The sequence below is a fragment of the Hypomesus transpacificus genome, unplaced genomic scaffold (assembly GCF_021917145.1).
Source record: "Hypomesus transpacificus isolate Combined female unplaced genomic scaffold, fHypTra1 scaffold_170, whole genome shotgun sequence".
NCBI classification, from domain to species: Eukaryota; Metazoa; Chordata; class Actinopteri; order Osmeriformes; family Osmeridae; genus Hypomesus; species Hypomesus transpacificus.
In genome coordinates this window covers 390,287-408,514 of record NW_025813728.1, presented here as the reverse complement: position 1 = coordinate 408,514, position 18,228 = coordinate 390,287, and the positions used below count along the sequence as shown (strand labels likewise).

General features: G+C 49.7%; 1 protein-coding gene across 1 annotated transcript; it reads left to right on the top strand.

Annotated features, from left to right (window-relative positions):
* The first annotated feature begins 11,304 nt into the window (after positions 1-11,304).
* On the top strand, positions 11,305-18,037 carry casq1b (calsequestrin 1b). The gene is given in 12 exon segments (XM_047051765.1): positions 11,305-11,391; positions 13,125-13,218; positions 13,829-13,929; positions 14,484-14,595; positions 14,691-14,728; positions 14,730-14,765; positions 14,967-15,097; positions 15,472-15,517; positions 15,884-15,938; positions 16,188-16,288; positions 16,501-16,575; positions 17,057-18,037. Coding segments are annotated over 12 exon segments (1,134 nt in total). The 5' UTR covers positions 11,305-11,319; the 3' UTR covers positions 17,330-18,037.
* Positions 18,038-18,228: the final 191 nt, after the last annotated feature.

Genomic DNA, 18,228 nt, shown 5'->3' with positions numbered 1-18,228 from the left:
GTGTCTTGAACTAGCTTCTGTGTACTCACAAGCTAGCGTGTGTGTGTGTGTGTGTGTGGACAAACAGAGAACTGCTGAGTTCGGCATGACGTCTGATTTAGACCCCTACACACCCCTTGCCCCCCCCCCCCCATCCACCCCCTTAACCCTCACTAAAATAGTTGTTCCTCCTTGGTCTGAAGTATTCTAAGAACTAAGTTGACTCAACGTAGATCTTTCCATTTGTTCTCACATCTTTCTCCAAACTTTGATGATCATGATCATGAAACATGATCAAAACCACAGCCCAAACTCTCACCTCCAACTCTTCACATTCCAACCCACCTCTAACTCTCCTTCTTTAGAATTTCTAGAACTTTACAAAGTTCTAGAACTTTACAAGTCCCTAGTCATTCACCCCCAAATGTTTTCCCGTTAGTCTTTTTTCCTCTAGCCTTCCTCCCTCCAAAGCCTCCACAGACCCAACACACCCCTAATGACCAAACCCTTCCACCTCACACATCCCTTCTCAGCCCTCCCATCCTCCTGTACCTGCCTGCCTGTACCCCCCCCCTCCCCCCAGACTGCTGGCACGACCTCCGCTCCCTGTACTGTATGCCCCTCAGACTGCTGGCACGACCTCCGCTCCCTGTACTGTATGCCCCTCAGACTGCTGGCACGACCTCCGCTCCCTGTACTGTATGCCCCTCAGACTGGCTGCTCTCTGCATTCCCCGGGGGCGGTTGTGTCCTCTTACAGGGCTGCACTGGAGGCTGTAAGTCACCTCTGTAACCAGCCCCAGACAGCTCTCTGTGCTTAGCAAGGAAGACTAACAGCTCTCATGGGAGAGACCAGGGAGCCGGCATCTATTTCTCACTGCTGTCATACTCTACACTTTCCTTTTCTCTATTGCTCCACCACGCTGTTATCATGTGGTCCAGCCAGCTGACGCTTTCTTCCAAGGCGATGCAGAGGCGGTGGGGGGGGGGGGGGGGGGGGTTTAAACCTGCAATTTCTTGATTTGCAGTCCAGTTCTTTACCTCTGAGCTGTACCAATACTCCTGTTCTGGGCCAGTGAGAGCCAGAGCTGTTCTCAACACACTGCATAGTGTGTTACAACTGTTACCAGTCCCCAGGTCGCGGGCCCTGCGACAAATCATCGTTCACATTTAGTCATTTCGCTTTCGTCCAGCGCGACTTCATGAGGCCGCGTTTTCGAGATCGATCGGGCGCGTGCTGAGCTGGGCTAATTGAAGATGCTGCGTCGATCCAGGGGGAGCTGCTAATTACACCCTGTGAGGTCGCACAGCACACTTCCTGTCCTGGCGTTTGAGTCAGCCAATCAGGTTTAAGCCCTGAGGCACTTATACTGTAAAACAACAGGTAAACACACCGGATCAGGATGGATCATAGGGGTAAAAACTTGACTGGAACATTTATTTTATGTATACATTCCGTTGTTTGTATTTCAACAGCAGAAACCTTATTAGTCCAAGACAAATTTCCTTTGGGACAGTTTAGTCTATCTGATCTTACATTTACATTTAGCAGACGCTCTTATCCAAAGCGACTTACAGTAAGTACAGGGACATTCCCCCCGAGGCAAGTAAGGTGAAGTGCCTTGCCCAAGGACACAATGTCATTTTTGCACGGCGGGGAATCGATCCGGCAACCTTCTGATTACTAACCCGACTCCCTCACCGCTCAGCCATCTGACTCCCTACTGATCTTAACTGGTCTCCTGTTGTCAAAGACCCCGTTTATGAAGAGGAACTGTTATGGGCCACAGTGTAGTGTTAAATGAGATTGCTGTGATCAAGGCTGAGAAAGGTTTGAGTGTGTCTGCATGGATCTCCCCACAGATATGAAGGATGGACAGTGTATTGCAGGTATAATGTGTAGCACAGGACATGTCATCTAATGTTCCAGTACCTAGTGAGACGTTTGGAGCGGCTGCCAACGTCCTTTAAATAGGGACAGCATGAATGGAATTGATTGAAACTGTGACAGTGCCATGAAGCATCGCCATGACGGCTGAGTTTGACGTTTTCCACGCGAGTGCCGTAAACCAGAAGATGTTTCGGTGTCCGAACATTGTGTTTGAGTTGGGATGGAAGAGAGAGAGAAGAGAGAGAGAGAGAGAGAGAGAAGAAGGGAGAGAGAGAGAGAGAGAGAGAGAGAGAGAGAGAGAGAGAGAGAGAGAAGAGAGGAGCGGGAGAAAAAAACTGCAGGTGCGCCAAAAAAATCTGTCATCTAGGGCAAGCAACCCCCCCCTCCCCATTCCCCCCGCATGCTGAATCCAACCCCCCCCCCCTCCCACCTTCATCCATCCCTCTCATGGCCGTGCAACGACACCCTCTCACTCGCTCGACTGGCGACTTAGGCATCTTCTTCCTGCGGAGGTCAAGCGCTTGTCGCACCTGAACCATCTCCGACGCGTCACCTCTGACCTCAGGGGGAGTCAGCTTCAAACTCTTCGGCTAAACAGGATCCACTGAGATCGGCCTGGCACGGGGGAATGTGCGGGCCTCCGTAAGAGCCTCTCAGATCAGTTTCTGTTGGATAGACACTTTGGTTCGGTCCGAGGAAGTTGCTCAGTCGTGGGGTTTTTAATCTATTTTTACTATCAGGTAACAGGCGCGGCGCGGCTTCTCTCCAGTCGGTGGTAACCAGGACGACCACGTGCCATCAACACGCTTTTCAGAAATGTTTCGGTTGCGCATTGCCGCGCCTCGATTCGACAAGCTTTTTATCGTCCTCCTTGAAATACTGTCACGGCAGCAGTGGGGCGTCTTCACCTGCTCAGATCAAAGCGTGACATCTTCAAGTTGGACGGAGCTCAATTGGAAAATCGGCTTTCAGAAACACGGCAAGGACCGTGCCTACAGTAGACGTCAGTTGCAAGAAACCTTTTGTGCCACGGTAACTGGTGTATCCATGCACGATGTCTAGAACGTAGTTTAGGATGCCAGTGAGTCTATGAAATTCTTGGCAAGAGGTGGGGGGTATAAAGTGTTGGCTATTTGGCTTGAGTTTAATGTCCAGAGCCAGACAGTGACACCCGTCTATTTCAGGTGCATTTGCCTAAGTCATCGTGTGTGGACTCAGCATCAAATTCACTTATACAGATGACACCATCTTGCTCTCTCTCGCTCTCGCTCTCTCTCTATCTCTGGATTCCCTCTCTCTCTATCTCTCTCTCTCTCCCTATTTCTCTCTCTCACCCTCTGTCTCTCTCTCTCTCTCTCTCTCTCTCTCTCTCTCTCTCTCTCTCTCTCTCTCTCTCTCTCTCCCCCCCTCTCTCTCTCTCTCTCTCTCTCTCTCCATCCACCTCTCACTGTCGTGTGTCCATGTGGCCCGCAGCGCCGGCTAGTATCCCGTTCAGTGAGGTTGACCCCTGACCTTTGTCTTACAGTACATTCCGATAAGCATAAATCACTGAGCTCCACACGGTTCAGGTTACAGTCATCCCACAGCACCCTCCACCCCACCTGCCTCCTTCATACCCTCACTCCTTTCCCACGTACCCATGCTGCAGAGACAGATCATGCTACAGGCTAGCTTGCTAGACTCTAGTTCTCTGTAGGTGAGCTTGCTACAGGCTAGCTCTCTACAGACTAGCTTGCTGGCTGGCTTGCTGTAGGCTAGCGGGCTAAAGACCACCTTGCTAAATGCTTCTATCAGGGCTCTCAAGTCTCACACAGTACATTTACATTACATTTAGTCATTTAGCAGACACTCTTATCCAGAGCGACCTACAGTAAGTACAGGGACATTCCCCCCCGAGGCAAGTAGGGTGAAGTGCCTAGCCCAAGGACACAACGTCATGTGGCACAGCCGGGAATCAAACTGGCAACCTTTTGATTAATAGCCCGATTCCCTAACCGCTCAGCCATCTGACCCCCTCTTGCAGTAGAATATTAACAGACGAGGGCCGGCTTCCTGAGATTATAGTTGTATCGAGTTATACAGAGTTCTGGTAAATGGTAAATCAGAACACATCACCACCACCCCCATCCTCCGTAGAACTATAGCTATCTACGGACGGAACACACATCATTATCCTCGTTTCATTCCTATTTAAAGTTATATATCAATGCACGTTTTGTCAGAGTAAATCCACTAATGCAGAGTCACATTGTGTATGTTCATATAACCTTTTGTTCGAAGCGGAACTGGGAGCTAGTTACAAATGCAAATTGATGTGATTTGACTTTGTCATTCATCCATGCTACGTCACATGCTCGGGCATTAGTGTTGACCGCGGTAGTGTCTGGCTCTGAAAGGTCAGCCTGTAATCACAGCCACCGCGTCACTGGGCAGCTGTTAAAGGGAAATAATAACAGGGATATGTCCTCATTAGGCTTCAACAGGCTTCGTCTGCCGTGGTTCGGTGTTCTCACACGATCGAGCTGGAAAACAACAGAGAATCCAAAGCCAGGGAAGAGATGTGGGTTTTAGTCAACCTGGATTTGGGTCTTGACCTAGGAATATTCGCAAACCTGAAAGGTTGATTCAAATACGTTGCACTCGACGTTTTCTTTTGGAACATGCTTTCAGTAGAATGCGTGTGAGTGTGTGTCAGCAGCAGTGTGTAATGTCAATGTCAAACACCGTGGACAGCAAACAGACTATCCATCTTCCAGCATTGGCCGTCTGTTTGTGCAGGACAAATGTGATCGTCGGCACTTATCAACACGACTTTGAGCTTAGCTTCTTTAAGGCCCGATCTAGTTATATTCTAGCATCCAGCAAGCCCAGAGAGTTCCAACACACCGACAGAGCCTCGTGTCATTCCTTGACTCTCTGCTCACACGTCTAAAGGGAGAGCCGATGGCAGCGTTCCAATACTGTATTGGAACGCTGCCATCGGCCTCCTTCTCCTTCCCCAGTTAGACGGGCCAGCGTTCCTTGGTTAGCGCCGGGCCTCACGTAAGGGAGTGGGTTGGTCGGTGTGTTCCACTTGGGCCTTCCTTAGGTTCCACCGAGTCGTTGTCGGAACGTCCGGCCTTCACGCCTCTCTGAAAACCACACCGTCCTAACGGGTGCCTCAGAGGGCAACCATGGCAGACTTGAGTCTGCTAAATGGGGCTGGGGAGACTGTGGGTGCGTGTGTCTGTTTTTGTGTGTGTATGTGGCTGTGTGCGTATGTCTGTGTTTGTGTGTGCGTGTGTTTGCATGTGTTTGCGTGTGTCTTTGTTTGTGTGTTGTGTGTGTGTGTATATGCATGTGTATGTGCGTGTGTGTCCGTGTGTGTGTGTGTATATATTTATCAGTATCAGGTTGCTTTTTAGGATTTCTTCATTAGGAGAATGTACTTTAGGAGCAGCACACCTGTTGTGACTATATCAGTAGCAAATTAGTAACATATTAATAACACATTCATATTTGTATTTCCAACACAAATAACAATAACTGACAGCTGATATCAAACCAACTGCACAGATATGCCCAGGAGATGTCTACAGTGCCCGAAGTTGAAATCCAACCCAGGACCTCCTTGTGGTGAGGCAAAAGTGCCAAGCATTAAACACTGAGGGACAAGCAGAAAAAAAAGGTAGAGAGAGACAGACTAAGTACTGACATCAATCACAAGGATGACTGTGCATCCATGAGGCCTGTGGTGTGATGTGAGATGGGATACGGTATCTGTCTTTGCACTCTCAGTAGAGTGTGTGTTTCTGGGCGATGTGTGTTGTGGTGTTACATCTCTCCAGTTCCACCTCACCGGTCTATCTACAACCGACACCATGACAACCATTATGGAAGGTTAAGTCAGTTAGAAAGACATTTCTATTCCAGCATGACCATGCATCCAAATTTTATTGCGCTACCATTCATTGTTTTGTACATAAACTATTTCATCTGTACTTCATCACGTGTTTATTGCCTCAAATCATCACATTGCATATTCCAACATCTGACCATCCAAAGCATTCAGGACAGTGGACCCTGTGGACCAGGGTTGAAGACCACCGCTCCAAAGGGCATGAAAGTGCAGTCGCTGACCACAGGAACTGCAGTGAGGGGCGGGGTATTGACAGCTACTCCGCTGGGTCCTAAGTTCCACATGGTTGGTGGGCACCAAGGCTGAGCTGAGAGGGCCAGCCTGGGGCTGCAACCTGTGGAAGCTGTCAGCGAGTCCCTTTGAAGGGACAAAATAGTTTCTGTGGAGACCCAGCGTCAGTATGCTGAGGGCTGGCTGACTGACTGCTGGGCTGGCTGACTGCTGGGCTGGCTGGCTGACTGCTGGACTGGCTGGCTGTTGGCTAGCTGACTGCTGGGCTGACTGGCTGACTGCTGGGCTGACTGACTGACTGCTGGCCTGACTGACTGCTGGCCTGACTGACTGCTGGGCTGACTGACTGCTGGGCTGGCTGACTGCTGGGCTGGCTGACTGCTGGGATGGCTGGCTGACTGCTGGGCTGGCTGGCTGACTGCTGGGCTGACTGACTGCTGGGCTGACTGGCTGACTGCTGGGCTGGCTGACTGCTGGCTGGCTGACTGACTGCTGGGCTGGCTGACTGCTGGGCTGGCTGACTGCTGGACTGGCTGGCTGACTGCTGGCTGGCTGACTGCTGGGCTGGCTGACTGCTGGGCTGGCTGACTGCTGGCTGGCTGACTGACTGCTGGGCTGACTGACTGCTGGGCTGACTGCTGGCTGGCTGACTGACTGCTGGGCTGGCTGACTGCTGGGCTGGCTGACTGCTGGGCTGACTGACTGCTGGGCTGGCTGACTGCTGGGCTGGCTGACTGCTGGCTGGCTGACTGCTGGCTGGCTGACTGACTGCTGGGCTGACTGACTGCTGGGCTGGCTGACTGCTGGGCTGACTGACTGCTGGGCTGGCTGACTGCTGGGCTGGCTGACTGCTGGACTGGCTGGCTGTGTGGGTCTATTATAAACCTTCCGTTCCCAAGCTTAACCCTGTCACTGACCTCCTCCTCTCAACTCTCTCTCTCTTTGTCTGTCTGTCTGTCTGTCGCCTGATCGACAGTGTATCAGTTTGCAATGGGTCTGCCTGTTACTGGAAGATGGTGCCACGTGTAATCTTGTTACGTGTTCACTGGCTAATACTGTCGTTGAGAGAACAGAGAAATAATTGACTCCATCGTAACCCCTTTGGTCGTTCAGCACAAACCCAATGTCTAGCTCCGTCCATGACCACAGGAGGGGCGAGGGCGATTTCCTGAGGTCGGCATGTTCAGTCTTGAGGCGTCTCTCTCTCTCTCATTCTCCCTCCTTCCCTCCTTCCCTCCTTCCTTCCTTCCTTCCTTCCTTCCTTCCTTCCTTCCTTCCTTCCCTCCCTCCCTCCCTCTCTCTCTCTCTCTCTCTCTCCCTCCCTCTCTCTCTCTCTCTCTCTCTCTCTCTCTCTCTCTCTCTCTCTCTCTCTCTCTCTCTCTCTCTCTCTCTCTCTCTCTCTCTCTCTCTCTCTCCAGTCTGCCGTAACTCTATCTCTTATTCATGGGAAGAAACAGTGGGAGAAGACAGTTGAGCAAAGTGCATCATTAATCTTTAAAACGAGTGAACTGAAAAACCTGTTCCCTTGTTATTCCCTTGTTTTACCTCCTGAAAAGCCGGCGGGAGTCGCAGCAGCAGCAAGGCAGCGTTCAGTAACCTCAGTGTTCAGGTACATGTTCAAAAGCGTTGCAGAACCGTGCCAAGTATGTGTCACTACACTGATCCACTTCTGCCCATCTGAGCACCGTGTGGCCATAGACAAGAACGGAATAAAATAAATGTGTTCATTTAGCACTTATCCAAAGTGACGGCCTTGTGTGTGTGACAGGCAAAGACATGTGGGAGTCTGGTGGCTGAGTTAGGGAATCGGGCTAGTAATCTGAAGGTTGCCAGGTCGATTCCTGGCTGAGCCAAATGACGTTGTGTCCTTGGGCAAGGCACTTCACCCTGCTTGCGAGGGCATTGGTCGGTTGGTTAGATGTCTGATCGGCAAGATGCGAGGGCATTGGTCGGTTGGTTAGATGTCTGATCGGCAAGATGCGAGGGCATTGGTCGGTTGGTTAGATGTCTGATCGGCCAGATGTGAGGGCATTGGTCGGTTGGTTAGATGTCTGATCAGCCAGATGCGAGGGCATTGGTCGGTTGGTTAGATGTCTGATCGGCAAGATGCGAGGGCATTGGTCGGTTGGTTAGATGTCTGATCGGCAAGATGCGAGGGCATTGGTCGGTTGGTTAGATGTCTGATATTTATTAGGCGGTGCTTATTTTGTCAACATGAGTCATGAACAGATGGTGGTGGATCTCTGTGCTGTCCATGAGTGTCTCACTAAGCCTGTTCCCCTGCCAGAGTCCTTGGTAGTTTGGGTACATTTGTTTGGTCCAAGAACCCTTCATCTCAAACCATTCCTAAAGATTTTTTTCTGACTGTTTTTGTGCTACAATACTTAGTCACTAGTGTATGAGCAAGTGACTAATGTGTATGCAAGTGACTAGTGTGTAGGCATGTGACTAGTGTGTATGCAAGTGACTAGTGTGTATGCAAGTGACTAGTGTGTGTGCAAGTAACCAGTGTGTATGCCTTCACATAACATGATGGAGTGTGTGTGTGTGTTTGCCATGTTTTGAAATCTGCTTCGAGCACAAAGAAGTACAGTGTGAGTTGGGATGTGTGTGTGTGTGTGTGTGTTGTCATGCCTCAGTCTATGCCTCCAGCACAGCCAAGTGTGTTTTCCTGGTTTCGTTTGCCTCTGTACCTGAATCTTTCATAGGCTGCTAGCTGGCTGTTAGGTAACCCAACGGCTCTAGGACATCACTAACACACACAGGGAGGGGGGAGGGAGGAGGGAAGGAAGGGAGGGGAGGGAGGAATTGACAAGGAGGAGAGGATGAAGAGAAGAGCAGGAGAGAGTTTGAGAGGAAGGAAAAGAGGTAGGAGAAGAGGAGAGGGAATCTGCTGAAGGTGTGGACTGTGTGGAGGGAGGAGTCCCAGCTCCCGAGTCATGGTAACCAAACACGGCCATATTGGTCCCAAAGTGACACATGCCGTGTCCCCATCACATTCTTGGTCAGTATTCATGTTCAGCATAGTGCTGAATGGGGAAGCAACACGGCAAACCATTTTGAAGACTTTAAAGTATGCGTTTTGCAATTTAGATGGATTATTCAAATGATGTTTGAACCTACATCTGGGTTGGAATTGAATTGGATTCAACCTGCCTATGGACTCACACACACACATTTCGTTCTCCATACCTCTGATAATTACATTTCAACGACATCCCCACTGCTGTTGAGTGGCACGAGCAGAACAACAACAGTTGTGCAGCTAGAGAGCACATGACCAAGAGGCCTCCTGCACTGCCAGCCCAGCTCTCACTCAGCACACTCACTTCACAACTGTGCACACACACATATTGATCCACTGACAAACACACACACACACAGATCTCCGTACACACATACAGATCCACACACACACAGATCTCTGTACACACACACACACACAGATCTCCGTACACACATACAGATCCACACACACACAGATCACTGTACACACACACACACACACACACACAAACACACACACACAGAGAAACACACACAGATCTCTGTACACACACACACACACACACACAGAGAAACACACGCAGATCCCCGTGCAGTCACACACACTTGTACACACAGACACGCGGTGATGAATCAAACGCACACACACATATACACAAACACTGTGAAAGACGTGTGACTCATCGCATGACATGCGTTGATTCACTTAGGACCCACCAAACACTGAGGAAATGGAGAGTCGCAGACAGACAGAGACACAGATTGTGGAGGCTACCCGGTGAAGCTACCGTGACAGAACAGGGAGGGATGGATGAAGGGACGAGAAGGGAAGATGAAGGGAGGAAATGGAGAGAGTTGGACAGAAGGATGGATGAAGGGACGAGAGGGGAAGATGTAGGGAGGAGGAGGAGAGAGTCGGACAGAGGGATGGAGATTGAAGGATCTAAAGTGTTACCGAATCACGTTCACACAGTTTATACTTTTCCCTCTCTCCTGTTCTCTCTGCCTTTCTCTCTGTCTCTGTTCTCTCTGTCTCTGTTCGCTCTGTTCCAAAGTGGGCTAACTAGTCACACTTTGCCCTAATGACTGTGGCAAGACTGCTCGGGGGAACAGGTGCCAAGACCTCCCACTTTTATTTGGCTCTCATTCCAGCAGGGTCAGGTCAAGAGTTGGAGAGGACAGAGAGGTAAAGAGTGAGAGAGAGAGACAGAGAGAGAGAGAGAGTAACATGTGTTTAAGAAAGTACAGGGAAAATTGACGGCTGAGAGAAAGAAAAAGAAGGAAAGTAAGAAGAGCAAGAGCAAGACAGACACATTTGAGAACATTGGGGAGAAGGGTCTGCGTGTGCAAGAGGGAGAACATGATTGATGGTGTGACAGACTTCAAGCAAGTGTTCGCTCGGGGATAAGGTGTCTGGCAGGCCACTTCTTTACCCTCTCCTCCTCAAATCCCCCCCACCCCCCTGCCCCCCCAGCCCCTGCCCCCCCGCCCCCTGCCACCCCGCCCCCTGCCCCCCCGCCCCCGTCAGTCCTGTCTGAGGTAGACAAGACTTCTCACCAGACTCCTTATATAGTTGTGATATAGCCTAACACCCCCCCCCCCCCCTCCTTCTGACCTGCCGTTAGCCTCACAGCCATATATACATACGTACCCATGGGAAGCTAATATAGGCAGCCCTGGGGGGGAGGGGGGGGGCTACGTAGCAGAAAGGATGGGAGGGAGTCTTCAGTGTTGAGGTCAGGGGTTTGGGTTAGACTACAGGGTTGTGGAGATGGCATCTGTATACGTCCCCAAAAATATTGACAAAATCCTCATCCTTGTCGCAATCTAGGGTCTCAAACGTTGATACCAAGTTGTGGGGTGTGTCTTTTGTAGTCCTAAGGTCACTCTGCCTCCATGTTTGTAGTTCATCATCCCTGCATGTGCTGGTCCATCAGCGTGGTAGCATGGATCTCGACCCCAGCTTAGGAGGTGAACAACCTTTGTAGATGAATGACCTTGTCTTGTGGAGAAGGTGAATCGTGGATGACCTTGCAGTTTTTGACCTGATAATGACAGTTTTTGTCCTACAGTACCTCAAAAAAGGTGAATGACAGTGATGTCCCAAAGTACCTGCTGGAAATGAATGCCCTTGCAGTGTTGACCTGATAATCACAGCCTGTGTTGAAGTCTTTGTCCTACAGAACCTGACAAGGTGAATGACAATGATGTCCTCCATGACCCGCTGGGGGCTCTATGACCTTGTTGCTGTGCTGACCTGAGTATGGCGGCTTGAAATGCCCAAACCTTTGTCCCACACAGCTGGTGAATGACTTATGTGGTCCTGTGCCCTAAAGCATGACTTCTCTCTGCAGCTGCTCACGAGCCCTGCTGCTGTGACCTACCAGGTACGTCTAGGACCATCTCTGCTCCAGCTGTGTCCGCTGGCCACGCAACACCACGGGCTTCCAGATGGGGGTCGCTGTAGCTACTGGTGGTTCTATCTCTCACTTGGACGTTTGGATGATTCATGTTTCATTCTGACAGGCCTAAACGTGTTTCATAGTTCCGTTTTGACAGAACTGTGACGTTTGTCATGAACGAAATCAAAGCGATTTGAAGTCAAAATTAAGAAATCAAAGAAAGCCCAATCAAGTGGAGTGAGAGAACATCCAGTAGATGTGTAGATAGTGTTCTGTGACCCCCTTCTCTGCACAAACTGACTCTGAGGCTGGGGCTGAGGCTGGGGCTGAGGCTGGGTTTGAGGCTGGGGCTGTGTGCATCTCAGAGTTTCTGGTCTACAGTCTGTCTGGCAAATGATGTATTCTGTTTAGAATCCTTTTCTCTCTCAAGCAAAGACAATACACATTAGTATGATCCATCCACCCATTCATTCATCCATCCATCCACCCATTCATCCATCCATCCATCCACCCATCCATTCATTCATTCATTCATTCATCCATCCAATCATCCATTCATCCATTCATCCATTCATCCATCAATCTAGGAACATTTTCAAGCAAACAGCAAGGCAGGCCTTGCTATGAGAGTTGTCAACTCGTCCCATCAGCTTCCTACAGCGTGTAGAAGGGATGGTGGTGGTGGTCATCAATCACTGATGGGACAAGATCTCATAGCTGCTGCGCCATGCTTGTGTGCAGACATAACTAGCCGCTCACGATGCTGTTGAACTGTAGATTCTTGGCAGATGGTTTTCCTGTGTGAATGCTATCTGAGCTGGATTACTTCTGTCTAGGTATTGAGCATTTCCGACGCTGGTTGAATGGGAACTTTTCTCCTTCGAAATAATGGATCATTTTCAACTGTCTGCTTGAGTATGGTAGATGTTATCAGTTACAGAACGTTAGCCAGAAATTACAGGGATGTTAAAAGTAATAAAAGGTAAGTTAAGCAGTAATTAGGAAGTATGGGAGGCTGTGTGTGTATGTGTGTGTGTATGTGTGTGTGTATGTGTGTGTGTCTGTGTGTGTTGGAGCTGAGTGAGTTCCCTTATACTGAGCGTGAGCCCCCTGCTCCTTCTCTCTGCACCTGTTGTGGCGTCTCCACCCTTTGACACAGTTGGACCAAGTCCCGCCCCTCCTTTTTACCCGCCTGGCTGCCTCTGCCGCACTCCCATTGGCTGGCGGCGGCTGTCTGTCAATGGCTCCAGTTTCGCACAGAATTAGAAAGTGCAAGGCAGCAATCTAAGGCTTTTGCTTTTAAGGCCTTGAAACAGAGAGGAAATGCCGTGGGCAGTGGGTGTATGGTGGAAATATGTTTCATGCCATGCATAGAGCTTGTGTGTGTGTGATCGTGTGTGTGTGTGCGTGTGATCGTGTGTGTGTGTGTGACCATGCCTGTGTGTGTGTGTGACCATGTCTGTGTGTGTGTGTGTGTGTGACCATGTCTGTGTGTCTGCTATGGAAGTTCTGAATCGTTCTATCTGAAACGAAGGCATTTCTAAACATAAACACATGAATGAGCTGAGCCAATATAACCTGCTTGTTGGCTGAGGCAGTCACTGCAAGATGGCAAACCATAACATTCACACTTAGACCCAGAATACTTTGGCTTTTACGTACCACATATTTTCATTGTATGCACTTACTAAATGCCCTCCCTCCCTCCCCACCTCCAGCTTGCAGCTCAGGTGCTGGATGATCTGGACGACGAGGACATTGGGTTTGCTCTGGTCGATGAGAAAAAGGACTCAGCCGTGGCCAAGAAGCTGGGTGAGGCCTCGCCCTGACTCAGATATACAGTTACTGTATTTATATGTACTATATATCTACACACAGATAGGATGGATATCACTGATGTGAAATCTGCACAGTTGTAGCAGAATTGCAGTGGAAAAACAGTCAACATTAGTAACATAAATCCATTTAAAAAGGCACTTTTTGTACTAAATCAGTACTAAAAGGCCACTAACCCACCAAATTGCACTAAGAAAATGTGCAAAGGTACTTAAAATTGAACTCTCTTAAAGGGAAGCAGGCGTTTTACTTGTTCGACCCAATTTAATCACATGCATCAAGCATGACATAACCAGCAAACTTCCTTCACACCCTCAAAAAAGTTCTCTAATGAGAAATCACATGGAGCTCTGCCCTCTAGTGTTTGCGGGAGGTATAACGTCTTCATGACCTGAACACAAGCCAGCAGGGGCACAAGAGGGTTTCACAACACCAAAGATCTCTACAGAAAAAAATCCTTGCAAAACTGCTTCCTTTAATACTCATATGCAACCACTAATCGGAGACTGTGTCAGACTGTATATCTTTAAGAGATCTTTACACAACCCCCTAAACTTGGTCTGCCCCTCCCCCTCTGCCTCCTCAGGTCTGGATGAAGTGGAGAGCATATACATTTTCTCCGACAACGAGATCATCGAGTACGATGGCGAGCTTGCTGCAGACACCCTGGTGGAGTTCTTGTACGACGTAGGTTTAAGACAGATCATTTCCATCGCGGACAAAAATGCGACGTCAAAAGTCGATAACTGGAACGCACGCTACATTTCAAGGGTGGACGGAGACCAACTGAAGGCCACAGAACTGTCTCCACCTCTTTACCTCTCATCCCCCCTTCTTCACTCCTCCTCCCCCTCCTCCTCTCTTCCCCTCCTCCTCTCTTCCCCTCCTCCTCTCTTCCCCTCCTCCCCTCCTCTTCTCCTCCCCTCCTCCCCTCCTCCCCTCCTCCTCTCCTCCTCTCCTCCCCTCCTCCCCTCCTCCCCTCCTCCTCTCTTCCCCTCCTCCCCTCCTCCTCTCTTCCCCTCCTCCCCTCCTCTTCTCCTCCCCTCCTCCTCTCCTCCCCTCCTCCCCTCCTCCTCTCCTCTTCTCCTCCCCTCTCCTCCTCTCCTCCTCTCCTCCCCTCCTCCCCTCCTCCTCTCCTCCCCTCCTCCCCCCCTCCCCTCCTCCTCTCCTCCTCCCCTCCTCCTCTCCTCCCCTCTTCCTCTCCTCCTCTCCTCCCCTCCTTCCATCTTTGTCCCCCGCAGGTGATCGAGGACCCCGTGGAGATCATCGACAACGAGCGGGAGCTGAAGGGCTTCTTCAACATCGACGAGGACATCAAGCTGGTGGGCTACTTCAAGAGCGAGAAGTCTCCTCGTAAGTTACCGCGGCAACGCAGTCAAGGGCAAAGACTGATTGGAATCTCTCGGCGCTGGGAAGAAACGGATTATCCCCTGTTCCTCTGTCCCCAGACTTCATCGAGTACGACGACGCGGCCGAGGAGTTTCACCCCCTTCATCAAGTTCTACGCCACCTTTGACCCCAAGGTACCCTAACCCTAACCCGAAAGTCCAAGTGACATCTAGAGGCCAGGTGCAAGGTTAAAGGACCCCACCTCCAAATTCGTCTTTTGCCGGATGAGAAGCATTCCCATGACTGTAGATCTGCCTGCTGCTTAGGGGGAATACCAGTGTTTCCCACAGAAAAGGACTGTTTGAAAAGCTCTTTTTGAATTGTTCCCCTCCCAGATTGCCAAGAGACTGAAGCTGAAGCTGAACGAGGTGGACTTCTACGAGCCCTTCATGGACGAGCCCGACACCATCCCAGGGAAGCCCTACATGGAGGCGGAGCTTGTGGACTACATCGAGGAGCACGACAGGTGGGCGGGGCATGGGCGCCACGCCCTCGGCAGGACTGGGGAGGGGCGGAGGGTAGACAACCGCTCCTCCTGAGATCCCTGTCTGTAGAGAAGGAGGAGGGAGAGGAGGAGAGAGAAGAGAGAGAAGAGGAGGAGAGAGAGGAGGAGGAGAGAGAGGAGGAGAGAGGAGGAGGAGAGAGAGGAGTAGGAGAGAGGAGAGAGAGAAGGAGGAGAGAGAGGAGGAGAGAGGAAAGAGAGGAGGAGGGAGAGGAGGAGAGAGAGGAGAAGGAGAGAGAGGAGGAGGAGAGAAAGGAGGAGGAGAGAGGAGGAGAGAGAGGAGGAGAGAGCCCCTCAGCAGATACTCTGTGGTTTGTTCATGCTGTTCTCCTTTACAGGCCTACCCTGAGGAAGCTGGAGCCTCACAGCATGTACGAGGTCTGGGTAAGATTGCTGAACGCCTCCAACTGAACATATCGACCCACATCACACTGGGTTCAGACAGTCGATCTGCTTCATTTAGCAGGAGCTTTTTACCCAAAGCAGCATTCATTCTTAGGATTTAAACGTACAACCTCTTGATCTGTACTGGGTGTTTTGATCTGCAGTCACCTGACAACACTGAGGTAGACTGAGCTCTAGTACTGGGGTGACTTCCTGCCTGTCCTGTGCTAAAAGATCATTAGATCTGGAACCTTCAGAAAGAATACTGAATAAACTTTGAGTCAATGGCCCAAGAGAACAAATGTGATGTTCTCTGTAAATGCAAGGCCCAAAGAGAACAAATGTGATGTTCTCTTGTTCTCACAGGAGGATGACATCGACGGCGAGCACATTGTTGCCTTCGCTGAGGAGGACGACCCAGGTAATGTGGCTTCTCCCCTCACAGCACGTCCATCACAGGCACCGTCTTAACGGCTGGTGTAGCGTGGTGGTCGTTTTGTGTGATGCAGCTGCAGTTGACTATGTCTTGATACTGTTGGTTAGCATTATTGTTATCATTGTGATTATTGTCTGTTTTTGACATGGCATGCTACTGGTGGCAAAAATCGGTTGCTCCATTCAGGGTCGATCAGGCATTTGGTAATAAGCTCACCTTTGTCCTTTCCTCAAGATGGTTTTGAGTTCCTGGAGATCCTGAAGGAGGTGGCCCGCGAGAACACGGACAACCCCGACCTCAGCATCATCTGGATCGACCCTGATGATTTCCCTCTGGTGAGGGGGAACCAGCCCATTGATTTAACGATCGACACTGTAGAAAAAAAAAAAAAAAGTTTTTTACAGACCCGGATCTTTCCAGTTTGTGTCTGTTGGGGAAGTAGCAGGATGGGCACAATGCTGGACTTAGAAATATATACGTTTCTGTCTGTGAGGAATAACTGTCAAAACGTCCTCTTTCTGTGTCGTCCTTCTCTGTCCTCCTGTAGCTCGTGCCCTACTGGGAGAAGACCTTCGGTATCGACCTGTCCTCTCCTCAGATCGGAGTGGTGGATGTTGAGGATGTAAGGACAACTCTATCGCGCTGCAAACATTTCCTCTCAGATTAAAAACACAGTTTTTAGTAATGAGCTTGCTTCCGCTTGAAACAATTACATTTGGCAGTAAGAACATTTCCCTTGAAAGGATTTAAATGTTTTTGTTTGTTAAAGCAAGTCACTAGATTTACAGTTAAACTAGAAACAAGTCGAACTAGACCAAAAAAAAAGATTGTCATACTGTTAGACTGTCAGCGCATGTGAATACAGTTAGAGTCAGCTTGGAAGTCTTCAGGCCTAACACAGTTTCAACGTCTACCTTGTCTGTGGAGTGAAGTGAAGAAAAGGTTGAAAGAAGCAGCTTAGTTTAGCGTGGCTCCGCAGCGAATAACACCTTTCGCCGCCAAACCCAGTCTGGGTATCGATTTCAGACGAGGAGCGTCGTAGGAGCAGCGTGGGAACGTGCTAGAAAGCCCATATCCCTACTCTGTGTGTCTCGTTCCCACAGGCCGACAGTGTGTGGTTGGAGATGGACGATGACGAGGACATGCCCACTGCTGACGAGCTGGAGACCTGGGTCGAGGACGTCCTGTCTGGGAAGATCGACCCTGACAACGATGACGAGGATAATGACGACGAGGATGATGACGAGGACGACGAGGATGATGAAGACGATGATGAAGACGATGAGGATGATGACGAGGATGATGAGGAAGATGACGAGGATGATGAGGATGATGAGGATGATGATGATGACGAGGACGATGACGACGACGAATAAATGTTTACAACCGTTTGGGGTTTTGCTCTGCTCTGGCCGACAGTGGTCTGAAGCTCCTTTACTACACCAATATTCTGATTCCTAACATATTTTCATAAACGCATTGTGATGTCACCTTCCATTTCCTCCCCGTACCGCATCCCTTGTAAGCTCTAGTCAGACAATCTAGTGATGACGTCCAACAGCTGAGAGTCAGGGCGCAGAGTAAGGCACGGAGGAAAGGTGTGTTTCCTCGCCGGAAAAAAACGACCGAAAAAACCCCCCAGAATTCACAGTTGAACATTGTCCACCTTGTGTTCTTCAGCGGTGTCTTCCTTGTTCATGGTGTTGCGTCTCACTCCTTACTGGCCGTCTGTGAGTGTGAGGGAGGACAAGGGTGTATCTATCTAAAGAAGGGGAAGATTTGTCAGTTCTCTATATCTTCTTGTTGTTCTTCCTCCTGTCACACACACCTGGATCGACCTTCACACTCCTTGTCGTGTCCCCTGTTCTTCTTCAACCGACAACTACGCTGTCCTCTGGTTAACTAAGAAGAAATTAATACCCTTATTGTGCTATTTTTTTAAGAGAAAGTAACCTAACCTCACTGGAAAGTCTTAAGAATATCAGCTGTTTGGGAAGTAATTAAGATCTTGAAATTCACAAAAAGACTAAATTGAATGTTTCTTGTCCAAAACTGAAGGAAAAAAAAAAGAATTTAAAAACCAATGAATGTTGCTTGTCATTATTCCGTTCTTTGTTTGCAACTGTGCGTGTGTGCAAATGTGTGTGTGTGCAAATGTGTGCATGTGTGTGTGTGTGTGTGCTTAAATTGCAAGCATCACTCACTGCTGTAGCACATCTACTGACACTTACAGACCACTGACCTACATACTCTGTAAAGATGCCCATCAACAAAT